This window comes from Montipora foliosa, chromosome 4 (assembly GCF_036669935.1).
Source record: "Montipora foliosa isolate CH-2021 chromosome 4, ASM3666993v2, whole genome shotgun sequence".
Lineage (NCBI taxonomy): Eukaryota > Metazoa > Cnidaria > Anthozoa > Scleractinia > Acroporidae > Montipora > Montipora foliosa.
In genome coordinates, this window is record NC_090872.1 from 21,259,682 (window position 1) to 21,278,926 (window position 19,245).

At 39.9% G+C, this 19,245-nt stretch overlaps 1 protein-coding gene across 1 annotated transcript; it reads left to right on the top strand.

The window, feature by feature from the left end:
- Positions 1-3: 3 nt before the first annotated feature.
- LOC138000278 (coiled-coil domain-containing protein 146-like) lies at positions 4-17,856 on the top strand. Its single transcript, XM_068846572.1, has 20 exons — positions 4-243; positions 733-1,260; positions 2,755-2,828; positions 3,099-3,252; positions 3,359-3,432; positions 3,708-3,806; positions 4,702-4,885; positions 5,398-5,523; positions 7,755-7,799; positions 9,107-9,195; positions 9,752-9,833; positions 11,031-11,113; positions 11,798-11,918; positions 12,308-12,411; positions 13,016-13,080; positions 13,162-13,232; positions 14,334-14,426; positions 14,999-15,265; positions 16,811-17,059; positions 17,449-17,856. Exons 1-20 carry the CDS (start codon positions 106-108, stop codon positions 17,650-17,652), a joined length of 2,850 nt encoding a protein of 949 aa, XP_068702673.1. The 5' UTR covers positions 4-105; the 3' UTR covers positions 17,653-17,856.
- The last annotated feature ends 1,389 nt before the right edge of the window (positions 17,857-19,245 follow it).

A 19,245-nucleotide genomic window follows, 5' to 3' on the forward strand; every position in this document is an offset into this window, starting at 1 on the left:
GTTTCCTAGTAACACGGTCGACCACAGTCATTTTCAACATGGCAGCAAATTTGCAGAAGTGCTGTAGTTTTCGTTTTGTTTCGTGGTTAGTTTCGTCAAACGCCCATGATGAGTGAAGGGGAAGAGAGAGAATCTCTTAGTCGCGAGATTGATCCAGCGATCTGGGCAGTAGCTCCTCGCTTACACCAAGAGGAAGGACCCGTAGATGTCAGTGCAAGTCCAGCATTTCAGTGCTTGGACGAAGTAAGTTTTGGCTTGCCATTCACTCTTTTACACAAGATGTTGTTGTCAGTTGGTTTTCTGAAAAATAGAAAGAGAGAAAATACTGTGTTCCTGTCATCTTTTTTTTCTAAAAGCAGCAGAGTTCGCAGCGGAATTTAATATTTTTAAACAATGTTCTCTGACGCTCGGGAAGATTAAGATCAACAAGATGTTGTGTATTTAGCTCACATGTTGACATGTTCGAAATAATTTTGTAATATGCGAAATTTTTCGATTTTTTTTCTTTCATCTCATGCTGACATTCAGCGCCAATTTTGACGAGATGTGCAATTCTTTTTTGTACTAGTCCGGAACAATCTTGTTTAAAGTAATCGTGTTAATCAGTTTAGTAATAGATTTGAAGCATAAAGTGCACATGTACCAGTTTCATTTCGTTACATTTGTCGACCGAAAGGTTGAAACAGTTGAGCGTATCAGTTAATCATCAATTTGTTGTCGGTCTGCCAACAGCTGTTTTCACAGGGAAAACTTGCAGGGGAAAAAGTAGCCAAGCTTAAAGCCAAATACACCAATCTCCATGAATCTCTTAAAGCAACAAGAGAGCAAGAATCCTCACTTCTTCACAAAGCAAAAGACATGCACCAAGAAGTTCAGCGGCAAAGAGCTGAGCTGGAGAAAGGAGATAGCTTTCCTGATGGTGACAATACTGAGGTCAATAAACTAAGACAAGAACTTCTTAAACACCACAATGAACTTGCACAGGCAGATGAAAGACAATACCAGTTAGATTTCAAACTGGAAGGATTGCGTGAGGAAAAAGTGATGCTTGAAAGAGAGTATTCCAGAATGCCGAAGCCTGGAGAAATGGAAAAGCAGGTCAAAGAACTGCAAAAATCAATTGAAGAACTTAAAGTTGAAATTGCTCAGAGAACAGTAGACACCAAAAGTCTGAAGGAAGAAGTTGAAAACAGAGAAAAGCAAGTGAATGCACTGCACAAGGAGGTTGAGGGGGATTTGGAGGAGCAACAAAAGCTGAAGGTTAGTCCAAATATTATCATAATGATTTGTTGCCCAGGATTTCTGTTCGGTTACTGTATACATGTAGCTAGCTGAAAAGTCCATCATTGATGAAATTTCTGGAGTTATTGCCGGTGCTGAATAAATTACTTGAAAAGTCAGAGGACATGAACTGGGTGAAAATAAGTAACGGTATCTTAGGATCTTTACAAGTTCTACAAAGGATCCTTCAAGATCCTTCAAAATCTTTAAAGGTCCGTAATAATAAGATGTGGATCCCATCTTGACAAGGAAATTGGTGCTTTCACATCTGCGACGTCAAAGAATGTTGAAACATCGTCCAATTCAAATTTCTAAATAAGTTTTAAAATACTTTTTATTAAAAGTATATAATTTTCTTGTGATGAAAATTTTTATATCAGTTTTTATAGTGAAGAATTTAAATTTCGTGGCTGGTATGATGCGGCGTTTCGTCTCGGCCAAGAGACTCATCAGATACTTTTCGAATTCCAGCAAACTCGTTGAGCATCGCACTCAAAGTCCCGTTCGCGAAGTCAAGATGTTAGCAGTCTGGCCTTCTATCGCAGAAGGATTCCCAACCGCAAAGTTCACGAGTTATATGCAATAAAAAATTGTCAAGTACTTGTGAAGAATTTAAATTTCGTGGCTGGTATGATGCGGTGTTTCGTCTCGGCCAAGAGACTCATCAGATACTTTTCGAATTCCAGCAAACTCGTTGAGCATCGCGCTCAAAGTCCCGTTCGCGAAGTCAAGATGTTAGCAGTCTGGCCTTCTATCGCAGAAGGATTCCCAACCGCACGAGCGCGATGCTCAACGAGTTTGCTGGAATTCGAAAAGATCTGATGAGTCTCTTGGCCGAGACGAAACGCCGCGTCATTCCAGCCACAAAATTTAAATTCTTCACAAGTACTTGACAGTTTTTATAGTGAAATGGTAAAGTCTGCATACGAGCCAAGTGGCCCATCAGGCCGGAGTTTATCCTGGTTTCCATGGCATGAAGTGACTAGGAGTATTTCTACTCCCCCCTGGATGGGATGCCAGTCCATGGCAGGGTTACCCCCCGCATTTCGCTGGTACCCATTTATACACCTGGGTGGAGAGAGGCACCGTGGGAGTAAAGTGTCTTGCCCAAGAACACAACACAATGTCCCTGGCCAGGACTTGAACCCAGACCATTCGCTCCGGAGTCAAGCACACTATAAACTATGAGGCCACCGTGCCTCCCACTTTTATAGTGATTAATACATACACATAATCTTATCAATGTACTTAACCTATTCACACCTCAAATGCCCTGGGACACTCCCTGTTGATGAGTAAAAGTCGTCTGGCATTAGACAGAGTTAAACCTACAGTTGTGCGTATTACTAGTCTCAGGGGTCAATGGGTTAGACATGTTAATTTTTAAACCTATGAAAGCTTGCGTTTTAATTAATATAACTTTTTAGAAGACTTAGTATTCATTAGTCGTAATCTTGATGTTGTGGTTATTAGGATCAGTTGGTTCAAGTTCATTCTCAGCCAGCTCACATAACCAAACAGACTGATCTACTCTCCAGACAACTCAGGTAAAATACTGTTAGTAATGCAATGTCATACACTGTATACCTCAATCCACACAATAGTTTTGCCTGACCTTTTCTCACAATTTTCCTCTTTAAGGAAACTTACAAAATGTACATGTACATGTTAATTGAAGGGCTGCAATCATTCATATCACTAACTGATGATAATGTGCCGTGAAATTTGAAACCACAAACTAGTAGCTAAAAAGAAGAATTGTGCACTGGGATCAAAAGATTAGTATCTTCAGTTGATATTAAGTGCTTTCTCTTTAGGGAAGTGGAAGAAAAAAGATCTAGCCTGGATGGGAATGTGGAAGACATTGCCAAAGACCTTCAAAGGCTAGAAAGCAAAAGGCTTTACTTAGAGGAGGAAAAGACAGATTTATCAGAAGCCCTTGACAGGCAACGGCATTTATTTGAGTCCAAGGTAAAGGACTGAGTTGCTTTTGGCCTTATTCTACTTACAGGTGAAATGTTTTTATTAGGTTACTGTCCACAAAGCTAATAAAAAGATAATTTTTCTCAAAATTTAGGAGAGAGAAGTGGATATGCTTGCTAAAGAATTTGAGCTTGCAAAAGAAAGACAGGCTGAATTTTTAGGAGACAGGTATTGAATCGTAATAAATATTACTACACTGCATTCATGAGGGGTCATTCAATTTTCTTAACCCGTTTATCCCTGAGGCAGCCTCCATGGCCGAGTAAAATTGCCTGGTATTAGACAGAAAAGGGTGAAACTCATTCCCCCCTGAGGGGGTTCCCGTTGGTCAAGAGTTAAATGATCTGGTGTAGAATGTGGAGTTACTGTTAGTACATGTAATACACACTGTAATATGAACTACATTGTAGTTGGAAATAAATTTGTTTTTGTTTTCTGCTCAGAGGTACTTTGGATTTGAACTTAAAGCATGCTGCTGTAGAAAAGAAGTCAAACCACGATATCCATGCCAGGAAAATGCGTGAGAAGGAAAGAGATCTTAAGTAAGTTTATTGTACAAGTAGATGTAACGGAATTACTTTGCTTTTGATATCTTTGCTAATGTCAATACTCATTTTTTCATTTTGGATCAAAGATGGACAAATTACTATGATTCTCAGTTGAGTATGACACTAGGGAAGTTTGGTGACAAAGTTTCAGTGTTAAAGTTGCCAAGTTGTCAAGGGCAACTTGCTTCATTTCCAAGGGTAACTTTTCGGTGTTTGACGTCATTTAACTGGTAATGGTCGCCAGTTTAAAAGGAAAGGAACTTTATTTAAGTGTCTAATCTTCTAGCGCCGTAGAGCACTAATCGGGGACACTGTAAATTGAAATTAACAAGTTAACGCAAATCAAATCAAATTTGAATTTAACCGTTACCATATGTGACCTTTAGGGTGGCCTTCAGAGTTTTAAAGGGGTTTTGTGTCTTCTTGCTTTTACTGTGCCATTCATTCAGCTGATCATTGCAGATCATTTATTGCTGCCTCTTTAATCAAGCAAAAGTTAATCATTGCAGATTCTTGCACCCTCCACTCCCTCCCTCTCAGTATGCCAGGCCTTTAATGGCAAGTATGTGGCCTGGTAATTGGTTTCCACTGAATTCTTTCAGTGTGACGCTGCCAGTCAGTGGCTGCTTTGGGGGGTGGCTCCCACTTCCAGGGTTGCCATGGAAACTGTCCTCTCTGCACACTGCAGCTGGCATCCCAGTAACAGTTCCCAAGCTCGACTGTTTGTGATGAGTTTATCATGAAAGTCAATGTTCAAATGAGAACATTTTAATATTCATTATTGGAAAAACAGTAAAGTGGTACCTCAGGCTATCGAGTTTCTTAGTGCCTTTAACATCTTAGCATCAGACCATTACTAAAACTTTTACTGCCACAATGTTTGCCTCAGATCTTTGAAAAAGAGCGAGTTGCAAATGAGGGTTGCTGAAGATTCACTTGGACATATAAAATCTATTTATGACAAAGTGAAAGGTCAAGTGGATAGTGCCCCAAGGGATGATGGAACATTGTTAGAAAAAAGAAAAGAGCTGCAGAGAGAAGTGGATGTCACAAAAAGAACTCTTGCTCAACAGGTATATGTGATATAATTTATGAAAAATGATTACGAGTGCTTCATTGAGGTATCCAAACTCCATGAAACGGATGAAAGCACGTTATGGCCACATGCCAAGTGCTTTTGTTGTTCCAAGGTGTCTGGACACCCCAATGAAACATGAAGCACAATTATTTAAAGTAAAATTGACTTGTTAACCCATCAACACCTCAAATACCCTAGGATGCCCCCGGTTGATGAGTAAAATCCTCTGGCATTTATAGATGGAAGATAATCTGTTACCGGTATTAAAGTCACTCCCAGAGGTCAATGGATTGATTATTGTTTCATTGGATATCCAAATGCACTGTACATGCACGTGATGTGAAATACATCCAGTGATTGGTACAGGTGACATGATGATTATTACTATACCGTAATTATTATTAGTTTGAGACATTCATAGAAACTACCTGTCAACAGAGTGGACATTTTTAATTATTTACATGTACCTCAAAATTAATATGATTGTTCTATGTCTTGCTATGTTAGAATGCTCTTACTGCTCATGAGCGAGCCCGTGTGGAACAGATGATTCAAGAGGAAGAGAGACTGTTAATGGAGCAAAGTGAATTGAGAGTTGATGTCATTGATTTGACGAGACTAGCACAGATTAAGGTAAAAGTGTACTAAATTGGCTAAAGGAGCTTATGTTGCTTAAAACAGAAGAATTGATTTAACATTAATTGTGTGGTTTCAGAAAATATCCATACCCCCCCCCCCCCCCCACAGAAGATCATTGGAAATTCCGAGGGGGAGGGGGGGTTAAAGTGCAGTAATTTCTGAGGGGTAGGGAGGTTTCATGGGAAACGACTTTCCCAAAGGGTCACAAACCACGTACAAAACATTCAATTTGAAAGCAACATACGATCAACCTGATGAAGCACAAAAACATACCGGTACTTATTATTGTCTTACGTACTTTGTTTTGAAACAACTATCAGTACTCCTGGCCATTGAGATAAAGCCAACAAATTTATTAGCTTCAATGTTTCTGTTTTTCTTTGAGTTAGCTAGTGCTAATCTCCTGAAGCTAAGAACGAGGTGTCTTTCACTTTCAATTGGAACGGATTTAAAACATTTGAAATGGTGGTCTCAACTGGAGTCTCATCCCCAGACTTCCAGCTTAAATGTCTCGTTTTCATCTGACCACCACTTCCATTCACTTGAGTATTGCTTTTCACTACCTTCACTGGCAGTAAACACATTTTTGATAGGATTCATGTTTTATTGGGTTTACTTTAATAGTAACTCATAGGAAATGCGATGAGACACAAGTTCCCACCATCTCAACGCCTGTGTGCAACAACATTTTCTTTTTTGTGGGTGGCATTTAGACCACGGACAGGAATCGGAAGTCAAATTTTCTCTTTGTTGAGTAAAAGATTGCGGCCTCGGAGAACGAGATTGCAAGTTGAGCTTTAGTCCGTTTCAGTTGTTGAAGTACTTTCGTTCCTTCAGAAGGCCTGGCTACCTGGCTAGTAAATCGTGACGACGGTCACGAAACCTGCTGTGTTAACATGTCTGTCTTACGGAACGTTTAGTGAAATGTGTAGACAAAGGAACGTTGTTCATGTACATTTCTGTTTTATTTACTATCGTTTGCGAAGTTGTTTAATTGTAAGCAAGAAGCAAGTGAAACATTCTCATCAGAGTTTGAACAAAAACGTGAAACTGGCGACATGCAAGCCAAATGTTTTAGCTTGTAATCTTACACAAAAAAAAACACAATTTCCAAAGTTGATGGCGAAGAAGTTTAGCTGGATATTTAGCTTTAAAAGCGTTATATTTTTATTAAAGTTAACCTTAATGTTTACACTGTTGTAATAAAATTTTACCCTTTTTTTTATAAGTACAAAAATTCTGGAAATTCCTAGACCCCCTGAAATGGAAAATCCTGGGGGGAGGGGGGTGCAAATCAAAAAGTCCTCCATGGGGGGTATGGGTCTTTTCTGGAACCACACATTAATATTGCGGAAGGAAGCAGCGTCACAGGTCCAGTGGTTAGTGCGTTGGGTTTGCATGCGGTTGCCCCAGCTGGATCATATCTCTTTCTAATCTCTGGTTTGGATTTGTTTCTGCTTGTCCTGCGTTCAACTCTACCAAGCTTTGTAAATAGCCAGCTGGTTTCCTCCTGCTAGTTGGGGTTCTTAATCATGTTTCTGTTAAGCTTGAATTGTTTTTTTCAGATTATTAAAAGTGGGGTGCCTGTAAACTAGCTTGATACATGTAGCTAAAGTGCACTTCCACTATAAACGAAGCATTTACATTTATTTTACATTTTACAATTACATGTAATATGTAATAAAAATTAAAGTAATATTTAATAATAAATTACTAATAATTAAAGGAATACTATGGTGCCACACTAGTGGGTGAGTGAAGCATGGAAATTTAGTCATGGTGATCATCACCATTCGTCTTCATTCCTGATGGAATGTAGTTCTTCAACTTATGCAGGCCATCTGACTGTATTACATGAAGTTGGTTTTGTAAGTCGTTCCTCCTGGATTGGCAAAAACGCCATGTTAGCCCAAATCAGCATGTATGGAAATAAACAAGGCCAGCATGAATTAGTAGCCTCTGGATATCTGACGTGCGACTTGTAGGCCAGGTTTTTCTGGGTGCACCTTGAGAAGAGGGACCAGTGGTTTATCCTCTTATCTGTCAGCTTCGGTCCTCCTGTTTGCCCCTTCCCCCCCCCCCCCACCCCACCCCACAGAGCGCCTTATTATGGAATTAATATACCAGGCCATCAGATCTGGAGAATGCTCCTCAGCCACTTGCTGACAAACACCCATCCTGCAACTTCCAATAGCCATTTCCACAATGGATTCTTTTGTTTGCAGGCTGATGAGAGGGAACAAAAAGCACGGGATTACATGAGAGCTGAGGTAAGTCTCTGTGCATTAACAATTTCTTTTTTTTGGAAAGACACCATTGGAGGGGTTACTGTAGTTTCTAATGAAACTGTGATGCTGCGTCGGTGGGAAGAAACACGAAAATTTAGTTTCATCAAACCAGTTGACAAAAGGTAAATAAACCACTGTAAAAAGATTGAATGGCTAACTTTTTGAGCGTTTGTCAAAGTGAATTGAGGAGTTGTGGGTTGTTTTACATGTAGGTTTACATGTACACAATTTACATCTATCGACAGTAGGAAGAGGGCAGTTATACCATTGGCAGCTCCCTGTGGAATTAACGAGCTATTTACGTTCAACTAATTTATTTGTGTTTTTTCATTACCTTCTCTCCATTGGTCCAATGGCATAGTTCCCGCACTTCCTAGATAAACCTGAAACAAAGGTTGTCCATGGGTAGTGTGAGATCTTGGGGGGGTACTCCCTTATATGTGCTATATAGGTATGTGCCAAAGGGTATGGTTTTTTAGCCATTTTGTAGCCATTTTGGTCTGAAATGGGGTATCGTTTTTTCACTCAAGTCTTGAATTGGGTATGTTTTTCAAAAGAAGCTTCTTCTTCATCATTAGGCGATGAGACCATCAACAAAGCCCTTGTCAAATTATTAAGCTAACCTTGTAACAGTCGCAGATTTTGGTCTGAGATACGGTAAGGGTTTCAGGAAGCAAGACACACACCCCCTACCCAATTTTTCTGGGAGTACCACCGTCATTCCCCGCGGGTGTGAGATTGCCTTGAAATTTGCAGGGAATGCCCTTTGTAATGTTATAAAAGCAGAGCCACAAGCAAGTTCAAAGAGATTGAAAGAAAGAGGATATTAGGAAATATTAAACTTAGGATAGAGATAAAGGCCTTGTTTCTAAACCCCCACCCCCCCCCCCCCCCCTAATTTTAATACCACCTTTGATACCATATCTTTTGGAGAAGCAGGGAGTATGCTACAAAGCTGTCATGGTTGGTTGGTACTCAAATGACCTACAATCCTGGACAAAAGACTTAATTGGGACAGGCAAAGTTATTTGTATTATTGAAAAAGTAAAGCACATAATTTTATTTCTTATGAACGCTTTTTGGTGTGTAAAAACAAAGGTGTACAACCAAGGTTTGACCAGGATTGTAGCTTGCTTAGTGGCTCCACAGTTTTACCTTCAAAGGGCATATTTATTGAATCCATGTCTATAGCAACTGCTAGTACTGAGCAAACATGCCATTAGTATTGCCTCTCAAGACTCTTGTTTATAGTAATGCAACAATATATTTTTTTTTAATTTTCTTGACAGTTGAGATACCAGCGAGCTCTTGAAGACCTGAAAACCAAAAATCTGAGTATCCAGGATAGTGCTAAGAAATATGCTGAAATGCAACACAGGTGCCACACAGTTTTTATGTGTAATTAAGAAAACTGAAAGTACAGCTGTACTTTGTCCAACAGCAGAGGTTGCGAGAGTTTGTTGAGAAAACAGAGTTTGTGTGAGAGTGAATTAGGTGAGAGTGGCCAGGCACCTCAGCACAGTCACAAACGAGTGTATTTATAGAATATTCATTGCATGTTAGTGAATATGTCATGAATAGTGGGATTGCGGTACAGTGGAGGCACGCTTGATATGGCGGGCCTCACCCAATTGGTTCATGTGGCTGCACTTTGTTTTTGCACACAAAGTGTATCTAGAAGGTTGAGACTGTGCTACATGTAGGTCGAGACTCCAAACTCTCGCCTGAAATGTGACATGTCTCAGGACCAATCAGGACCTATACCTGTTACTTGCCTAATATTAGGTCATAGTTCTAGTAGCTGCAATTTTCCCAACTTTTTGGAGCACTTTGGGCAGAAAACGTGAAAATGCCTTTGGCAAAAGGCGAAAAGAGAATTAGCCAGTAATAAATGTCACATATTGTTTTAAAGATTCATCCTTTCCTTTTGACAGACTCGCTGACTTTGCTAAGCTGTATGATGTGATCAAGAATGAACGAAACAAATGCGTCAACTTGATTCAAACCAGCACCCAGGTAAAATTTTAAGGAAGTCAAATTAGTACCTGCTTTTGTTGTAACGAAGCTTGAGGACCTTGCTGCAGAATTCTGGGGCTTTTGCTATAAATTTTACATTTTTTAACTGTGGAGTTAAATTAAAGTGAAAAAATCGACATACTCTAACATGCATGTACAGTACGGACCGAGAAAACATGATATTCAGTTCGTTGTCTACCATTTACTTGAAGGAACTGGTTGCTTCAAATGGCAGACAAAACCTCCCAAATGGATTTAATCGTATTTTTCTACCTCAAATTCCTGTTGGAAATTAGATTTTGAGACTTTTCGGGAATTTTCCGTCTCCGCAATCAACGTTTTTGGATAATTTTTTAGTAAATGGGTGAGTGTCATGGTTTCATTGATTTCGTGGGTTTCGTGGTTTCACTGGGTTTCATGGTTCCAATTTCGTGGATTTCTTAGGTTTCACGGTTTTACTGGTTTCGCGGTTTTCGTGCTTTCACTGGTTTGCTGGGTTTCATGGTTCTAGTGGTTTCTTCGATGTCATGGTGTAATAGAACTAAGTCAAGGACGGTTCCAAAATGTACCAAAATTACTGAACGATAGATGTATAGACCGGTGTAAAGACCTCATATTCACTTAATTAAACGGAATTATAAAAGCAGGTTTTATAACGAAATAGTTAGAAACGGTTTCTTTTGCATGACTTTGTAACATAGCGTAGCATTGAAAGATTGTTCACAAACCAAGCCAAGATCTCGGCAAGCTCTTCCTTAAACTTCCTTCCGACCCGTGACCAACATAAAATTAAAGGATATTTACTTCTTGTAAAGATATGACATATTTAATAAGAAAGGTAAAAAATAAAGTGCCTTACAATCAAGGACTACACTAAAAATTTGAGAATAATTATACGGATAAGGTGAAAGCGTTAAATAAGAATCCCCACAAAACCAGTGAAACCATGACACCCACGAAAACATTGAAACCAATGGAACCATAAAACCAACGAAACTAGAGAAACCACTGAAACCATGAAACTAACAAACCATGTAGACACACCCGTGCTTTTACATCAGTCAGTGGCATTACTATTACTAGTATAATAGAGGGATGTCCAATTAGTATGTTTGCGATCCGTAACACCAAGTCGTAACCATTTTTTGTCGCAGTGTTGGCTGTTGTATCTATTTGAATGTAACTTATTTTATGCAGAAAGCCGCAGAGATGAGGGAGAAAATCAAGATCCTTCAAAACGAAATTGAAATTTTGCGCTCAAAAGTCAATGCTAAAGACAGGTAACTCAGTCTTCTGTAAGTGGTTGATATGAATTTAATTACAATTTTCCTTTCTCTTACCACATGAGGTTTTTTTTTTCTCAAAACTGTCGCGTCGTTGGCAAGGTTAAAAATCGCGCGATAACCAAAGAAACTGAAATCGCATTAAAAGATTTAAGTGACCAGTGACGGTTTATACCTGAGACGCATATTCCGTCCAGGGGAGTTTTGTTTGAGCTATCTGATCCGTCTGATGTGAGGGATGACGATTTGTGTTATGTAGTACTATTTGTAAGTGTATTACTGTATGTAGTGCGGTCCAGTGGCCTTGAGATCTAGGGATGCCATGTTCAAGACACGTTCTGACCACTGGTTGAATTTGTTCCTGGTAGTCCCTGGTTCAGTTTCTCAGGTCCATTTGTAAATAGCCAACTGGTTTACCTCCGGCCAGTTGGGATTCTTAACGGTTGTTTTTGAATGTTCTTTTGTGTCGTGATTATGTTTCATTGGCCCTGAAAAGCTCCTATGGGGAGTGGTCAATTAAGTATGTATTGTATTTTTGAAACATGCATCCATCTGGGACGAACTGGAAATGTGTGCCTCTTGTAAGAAAACGGCCAATTCCCAGAGTAAGGTGTCCCAAACTGTATTCAAAACACCGTTGTTACGTATTGATCACTTAAAGGATTGTGTTCTTGTTTTAAGGCTTTTGCAGAAAGCTCGTTTAAAACGCAATAACGCAGTTGTGATCAGAGATAGTCTAAGGAATGAGATGAGCAAGAGAACCAAGACAGAAGAAGAAAATAGAGAAAAGCGCGAGCAACTGGTAAGAATATTTTCATTAAAAAAAAGAATTATGGAAAATTATATTTTGACTAGTAATTTGTGTTATTGTCTGTGTGTTTTCAGCTTTTAAGTCCGCACAATGTGTTAGATCGAGCGAGCGAGCGGTTTCAGATTGAAAGATCCGCATTTGGACGCTCGCGTTGTCATCAAAACCTCAAATTTTGGTGCTTTCACGTCGCTGTTGTGCAGAGTGACGCCAGATTGTGTATGGTTACTTTTCCGCTTCAACATTCTTGTTTTGTGGCGGGAATTGTCCAGATTTTCTTGCTGAGCATAGCTAGATAACGGCTCACGCTCCCCACTACAAAAAAATTATGACTGCGATTCACATTTGTCGAACATTGTCATTATTGCTTTTGTTTTCATCAGAGGCTGGATATCGCGAAACTGAACGATCTTATTAACAAAGCCGAAGAAAGCATGGTCCAATTGCGAAAACGCTATGAAAGTGCAGTCCAAGAAAGGAATGACATGTGAGTTAATGACTTTGGACTCAGTAACATGAAAACGATTGCGCAGGAGGCCTTCTTCATCGAAGCAGATGCTGCAAAAAGTCAGTGATTTGTAACACTAGTACAGACGCGGTTACCTGCGTGCTTCCCGAAGATAGCAGAGGTGGATTTGTGAGGAGTTTTGACAAGAGAGAAAAGAGGGTTACAGAGTCGAAGACACTCATTCCGACCCTTGAGACATATGAGTTGCAATTACTTTAATACCCATATTATATTAATAATATTAATTTTAATAATCTAATTATTTAACAAAGAAATGGAAACAGAAGTGTCCGCAGAGGCAGAAGACTTTCTTGACCACGAGGAATTAAAGTGGCCTTCTGCTTGAGGCGTGATTTAATGTTGTCGCGTTATGTGGTTGCGGATGTTACAGAAAACCGACTTTTATTTCTTAGTAAAAATACATTTTGTAAAATTCACAGATCCTGGCCCTTTCCCTTTACTCTTTTCTCTGTCTATTACTATCTTGGTTTAATTCTCTTGCAACAGTTTTTTTTATGCTGGAACGAGCGATTCTGAAACATGTCTGATTTTACTTGTACATTGTATCTATATTTGTCTTCAGGGGAATACATTTAATAGAGACAAACGAAGAAGTGTGTGTCTTTTACGAGAAGTTGAATATACAAGGTAACAATTTCTTTTCGATCATTATTTCCACTAGTCTTTGATAAATGATCTGAAAATTCGATTGTCGATTTTTTCCCACAGAAACGATGATTCGTAATGGTGACGTGGAATTAAAGGCCAGGGAAGAAGAAATACGTTTTCTGAAAATGGAGGTAAGGCCTTGGCAAATGGTCAACATTTCCTTCAATATCCGTTCGATTTTGTTGAACGATGTTGAGTGATGTTGACTGCTGGGGTTTGGCAAACGGTTTGACTTTCAACACATCATCAACATTTGATTCAAACTATGGGATAGCATCGATTGAGTGCAGAAACGGGCGCTGCGCATTATCTATTCTGCGCTTTTCTATCAAGAGGCCCTAGTTACAAACCGGGTACCAGGTGTGTATCTCTTCGTACAAAAAGAAAGCAGTTGTGTAGCAAATTATTCACAAAGATAAAAAAGCCCGAGTCCCGCCTTCACCATCTTGTTCCACTGACTCGGCCGCTCCCTTCGCAACAAAGACAGGCCATCCCTCATAAGTTGCAAAACTGAACGCTTTAAAAGAAGCTTTTTTTCCGGCGATGTGCCTCTATGCTCATGGCATGTAATCTAGGAACTTATGGGTACTTAATGTACAATTTAATGTATACTGTTAGTTTCTATATTTTTGCCTAATTTATTGTATCATAACTTTTATAATTGTAAGGCCCAGTCCATTTTGAACACGATGAACTTATATCTAAGCGCGATGATTTTATTCATAAACTATACTTGTTATAAAGCCTTGTATTCAGTCCTGCGCTGTTGCCGCGGCTGTCACTATGGATACAGACATGGATATGACGTTAAGAGACCGATTAGTGCGCACGCGCATACGCAACAATGTTGAAAGAGAGGGGCAAACGCGTTCAACTTCATTCAACATTCGCGAAAACAAAAAAATGTTGAATGGTTGTTGAAACAAAGTTTAAACGCTTTTAAACTCATTCAACATCGATTTAACTTCGTTTTCAACATGTTTTAACTCGGTTGAATTTATAGCGGTAGAAAGCGGTTTCAAAACCACTGTTCAACGGATGTTGAAGAAAATGTTGAACTCGTTTGCCCAGGCGTTAATTAACACATTTTTTGATTTGTTCTCAGTTTAAGAACTATATTCATTGATCCAAACAGTTTTCGAAAATTACGTATAATTAGAGTTAGAGATGTACCAAAATTTGCAAAGTCTAGGATATTAGGTGTATCTCAAGGTACTCTATTTCTTTTTTAGGTGAATGAACTCAAGCGATCTATAGCAGTGGCGCAGAAGAATATGCCCAACAAAAAAGCGCTGGATAATGAATTGGTTACGTTACAAATACAGGTGCGTTTATAGCTATATGAGACACCAATAATTGCTTCACAAGTTACTTTCATTGACATGACGTAATGGGTTACCATGGCAACAAAAGAGCCATCTAAAACACCCTATATTTTGTATTTGAACACTTCTATCTCAAGCGAACTCGATGTCCCTTAATTTTTATTGCTGGAAAGTGATTAACAGAGAATTCTCTGGAGCAGATTCAGAGCCACTTTCAAAATTAGACAATTTTAAGATTATAAGATTCTTGTTTCTTTTTGAAACATGGACATTCCTGGAGAGCAAAGTTGTCTGTTGAGACCCTAAAAAAGTTTGCATAAGAGGCAAGCATCATTAAAAGGACAACATTTTCTCCTCACTTCTTAAAAGACCTTTAGTGTGGCTCCGCCCAGGGATTTGAAACCACGACCTCCCACAGAGTAGACCACTGCTCAGCACACACCAACTGATCAGGTTATGCCTCGCGGTAATAGTGTCATACTTGAGAGAATGGTACGGAAGAGGTCCCACGGGACACCAAGTAAGTAATAGAAGCCATCGTTTTAAAGTGGCTGTAATCTTTTCGTTTTTAGCTGGTAGCCTGTCGGGAGAGACTTGCAATGCTCGAGAAACAGCTCGAAGATCCGTCGGATGAAAGTCGTGTCCGACTGTTGGGAGGCCAGGACCCTGAGCCAGACGTGCTCGCTAAGAAAATTGAGGAACTTGAACTGAGACTGGCCGAGAAAGAGGAGAAATTACTGGAGAAAGATTTGATTTTTGAAGAAGTTACCAGACTGGCAGACAGAACCAAGAAAAAGTCGGAATCTGGGAAGGAAGATACGCTCGAACTAGCCAAGAAGGTTGGTAATTGTGCTTCAGTTCAGATGTTGTGTATTCATAGCGTATGTGGAGATTTTTAGTCATGTTAGTGGAATAGATATGCTCAGGGCGGTAATTTAGGATTACCGGTACATGTATATTAGTGTGTAAATGTGCATAAGAACTGTATAATTGCTAAAGTTATTTATTGCAGTTTGTATGTTAATAAAAATACTCACCAATTGAAAGTGAGGTCTTAACTAATATATTAAATTCGCTGTCGCACGGTCAATACTGCAAGGCCTCAGTTTGAGATTTTCCCTTGAAGACCGAAAGCTCGAAGTTAATAAGTTGATTCACGCGGAAGCGATTGCATCTGGTCAGCTCATTTATCGTTTTAAACCGCACAGGTCAGGTGGACTTATGTGTATTTCATTAAAAGAAAAAGTGTATTTATTTGCGAGACAATTCGGTGAGGTCAATTTCCTCGGCATCTTCAAGAAGCAACGACCAAACAAGCGTCAACAGAAAAGTGCCAATAGACCATTTTCGAATTCTCACGGCTGGACTGGATCTAGCATGAAATGGAGGCTAATGCGGGCAAATCTTTTCAAATGCAAATTAATTTGCCCGCATTAGCCTCCATTTCATGCTAGATCCAGTCCAACCGTTAGAATACGAAACTGGCCTTTTTGGCGTTTGAATTACCTTTAGTTTCGTTTTTAATTTGCGAAAATTCGCAATCAGCCCGTTGGCATTGTAATAGAGTAACAGTCCAGCACTTAGCCAATCAGAACTTTCGTTAGATCGGCAACAACTGCAATCCATATAATTAAACTTTTATAGAGAAGTGGAAAATGTGAGTAATCCTGTAGCAATGGGCCATTTCCGAGTTGCTGTTTGTCTCGGTTTCGAAGTGAGTCTTGGTGCTCAACTATTGTAAGTGAAATGAGTTTGATTTGCATAAGAATACGCCACTCATTTCCATTTGAATGGTTGTGCACCAGCTGGGCCCGGTTCCTTTGTTTTTCAAGATTGACGTCTTCTCATGTAAAGTTCTGCCGAAAATCTGCGTTGAACAGCATTTGGGAGTAGAGAAATAAACTGCTTGGTTAATTTTTAATCTTAGATTAGCGTTAATCGGCTTTCGAAGAACCGGGCCCAGGACTCGCTTTGAAACTGAGGCATGCAGCAACTCGGAAATGGGCTGTTTCGGACTGCTATTTTCATTGGTCTCTATTAGAGAGGTGGCTTTAAGTTAGGGAAAATACATCTACAGACTGGAAGAAAGCACCAAATTTGCCACATTCTGGTTTAGAAGGGGTGCCACGTGATCCAGTCATCCGTGTGTAGGGTGTAATACACAATTCATTTTTTTATTCCTGTGCTCCGTTTATTTCACAGACAAAAGGTTTGTTGACGTTTACCTACTTTTGTTATCAGAGCTAAGTGCATTGTTTCCGTTGAATCATCTGTTGTTTAATTCTCCAGTCACGCATCTGGAAAGCTACAGGGTCTGACGAAAATGTGAGGGAATAAAAGAAATATCGGGGAATTTTTTTATTATTTTTTTCCGTGTTATTTAGGTCAACGAATACCAGGCCAAGATAAAGGACACAACGCGGAAGATGATGGCATTAGTTTCTGAACTGTCCATGAATCAGGCTGCCGCCATGAAACTGCAACAGGAAGTGAAATCAAAAGAACAGGAATTGGAGCAGTGTTACGTGCGCATGGAAAGAGGGGAGGCACCAAACGAGGAGGCTGAGAGAGAGTGGCTGAGGATGATCCGCGATGAAGCCCGTAGAGATAAGGAGCTTATGGAAAGGAAAGAGGTACCGCTTTTTTGTGTACAAGTAATTTTCCTTTGGAGTACGGTTTCAGTTCCTTTTTGTGTATATTTCCTTTTTCTTTCAAAATAGCAAAATGGTGAGACTGCCAAAAGGCCGCACTAGGTGTTGTGCATGTTAGGAATTGAAATATGTAATTTGGGATGACTGTAAATTAGCATAAATTTCTATTTTACCGGCACGAATCAGAGGCCTGATGATCCGGGTCAGGCGGGCAGTGGTTTGTGGGATTTAGGTTTGTAGTTTACGGGAGTTAATTACAGGGGTGGAACCCATGACCTTCATATTACTTATGCTTTTTGAGGTCTATAAAATCTCACCCATTCTTAATGAAGGGTCAAGTCTCGAGTGATAAGATAATCTCTTTGTTTCAGCGTGAAGAGGAAGAAGAACACTATCGCCTCCCCGGTGGAATCTACACGACTGCAGAGCCTCGACCTAATGCTTATATCCCGGATGACGACTCTGAATTGCCTATCCCCAGGCCCTATGGTTCATTGGCTCCATTTAAACCTACGGAGCCTGGTTCAACAATGAGACACATACGAAAGCCAGTAATAAAACCAATAGAGATTTAATGTTAACATAGTTGCCATTCATCAAAGTGTATTTCAAACAGCCAAGCGCGGAACTTAAACTTTGAAAGGAAGGGAAATGTTTCAGGGCGTGTTTGAAAATGTCACTGGCGCAGCTGACTTTGTGTATACCTGTCATGATAAGAGGATTTATTTATTCAATGTAGCTGGTAAAAATATTACAAAACATCCTTGGTTTGAAAGTTATCGAGTTTATTATTGCAGAAAGATGCAAAAGCTACTTGAAGAGTATTAAAGCAAGACTCATCTCCTATAGTTCAACAGAATATAATTCGAAGCAATCGTTTCATTACACTTGCAATCAATTGTTTGGTTAAAGGGGTGCTTAGTAAAGTTAACAATAAGGAGCGGTGCGGATTGCCTACGCATTTGTCTTCGCAGAGCAATTAGCGGTACGTGACCTGGGCCCATGTCCGCTTGGTTCTAGCAGTCACATGGTAGCAATCGAGGAAGATCTCACTCGACCATATTGTGTAGCAATTTTCTTCAGTTTTCTTGCCTCTCCCCCTTCAATCTTTTTCGTCCACTGCTTATCAGTGTGACGTGACGCGGGCCCGGACGCCTGGCATGGGAGATTTATTTGGACTGGGAAATGGCTAGTTGGCCTTGGAAAATCTCAGGAAACCGACCTCCGTTTCTCTATGCAGTTGATACGAATATACGATTGTCATCAGTAGGAGCCACTAACTGAAGGGTGCCTTTGCCACTCTGGGTTTGTGTACTAAAACAGGAGTAAAAAACTTTTTTTGGATCGTCTACCAGAGAGGGCGCAGTCCCTTCCCTCCAGTGCTCTGAGTGCGTGTGCACTAGTATTTATATAAATCCAGAACGGGAATACCTGGCTACATACCTTGCAAATACAGAGATATATCAGCAATACAAAAGAACACATGTTCTAGAAACGACAAAGGAAAGTCCCCTCAAATGTCTGGATGTGCGCTTTAAAGCGCGCAAGGACTGGTGGGTAAGTAGGAATTACGGTTGGTTTACAGTTGTGACCCAAGCATAAATGCTAGCTACTGAGACACTAGCCGATGTTTGGGGAGAGCAGGCGACTGTACACAGGCTACGGTGATGCCTAACAAGGGTGCAACTGAGTTTGAGAAAACTTGTGCTTTAAAGGGGCTAGGTCACGCTATTTTAGGCAATTTTGTTTAATTTTGTTAATTATGAGCTCTAAACGTCAAATTGGCAGAGCAAGAGTCTTTCATTTGCAAAATCACGGCCACATAACAACTGAGAATGGTTTTCCAGCTGTGTAAATGACATTTTGATACAGACTGATATAAATTTGAAAAAAGGTGGGCCGACGTTTTTCAAATTTACAAAAATTCAATCCATTTCAATCCTCTCCAGTTAGAGTTCTTCTATAGTTTTGAACAGTTATTTTGATATTTTAGTTAACTCTATGACCATTCGATCAGTGCTGAAATTGCCTAAAATTGCGTGACCTAGCCCCTTTAAGCTTAAGTTGCATGCTTGAGTTGCGCCGTTCTAACACACTCGTAAAAGACGTTCTGCCAGGAATAACTCGATGACTAGGGCTGAACAGGAAGCAAGAGGGCAATAGAGTAA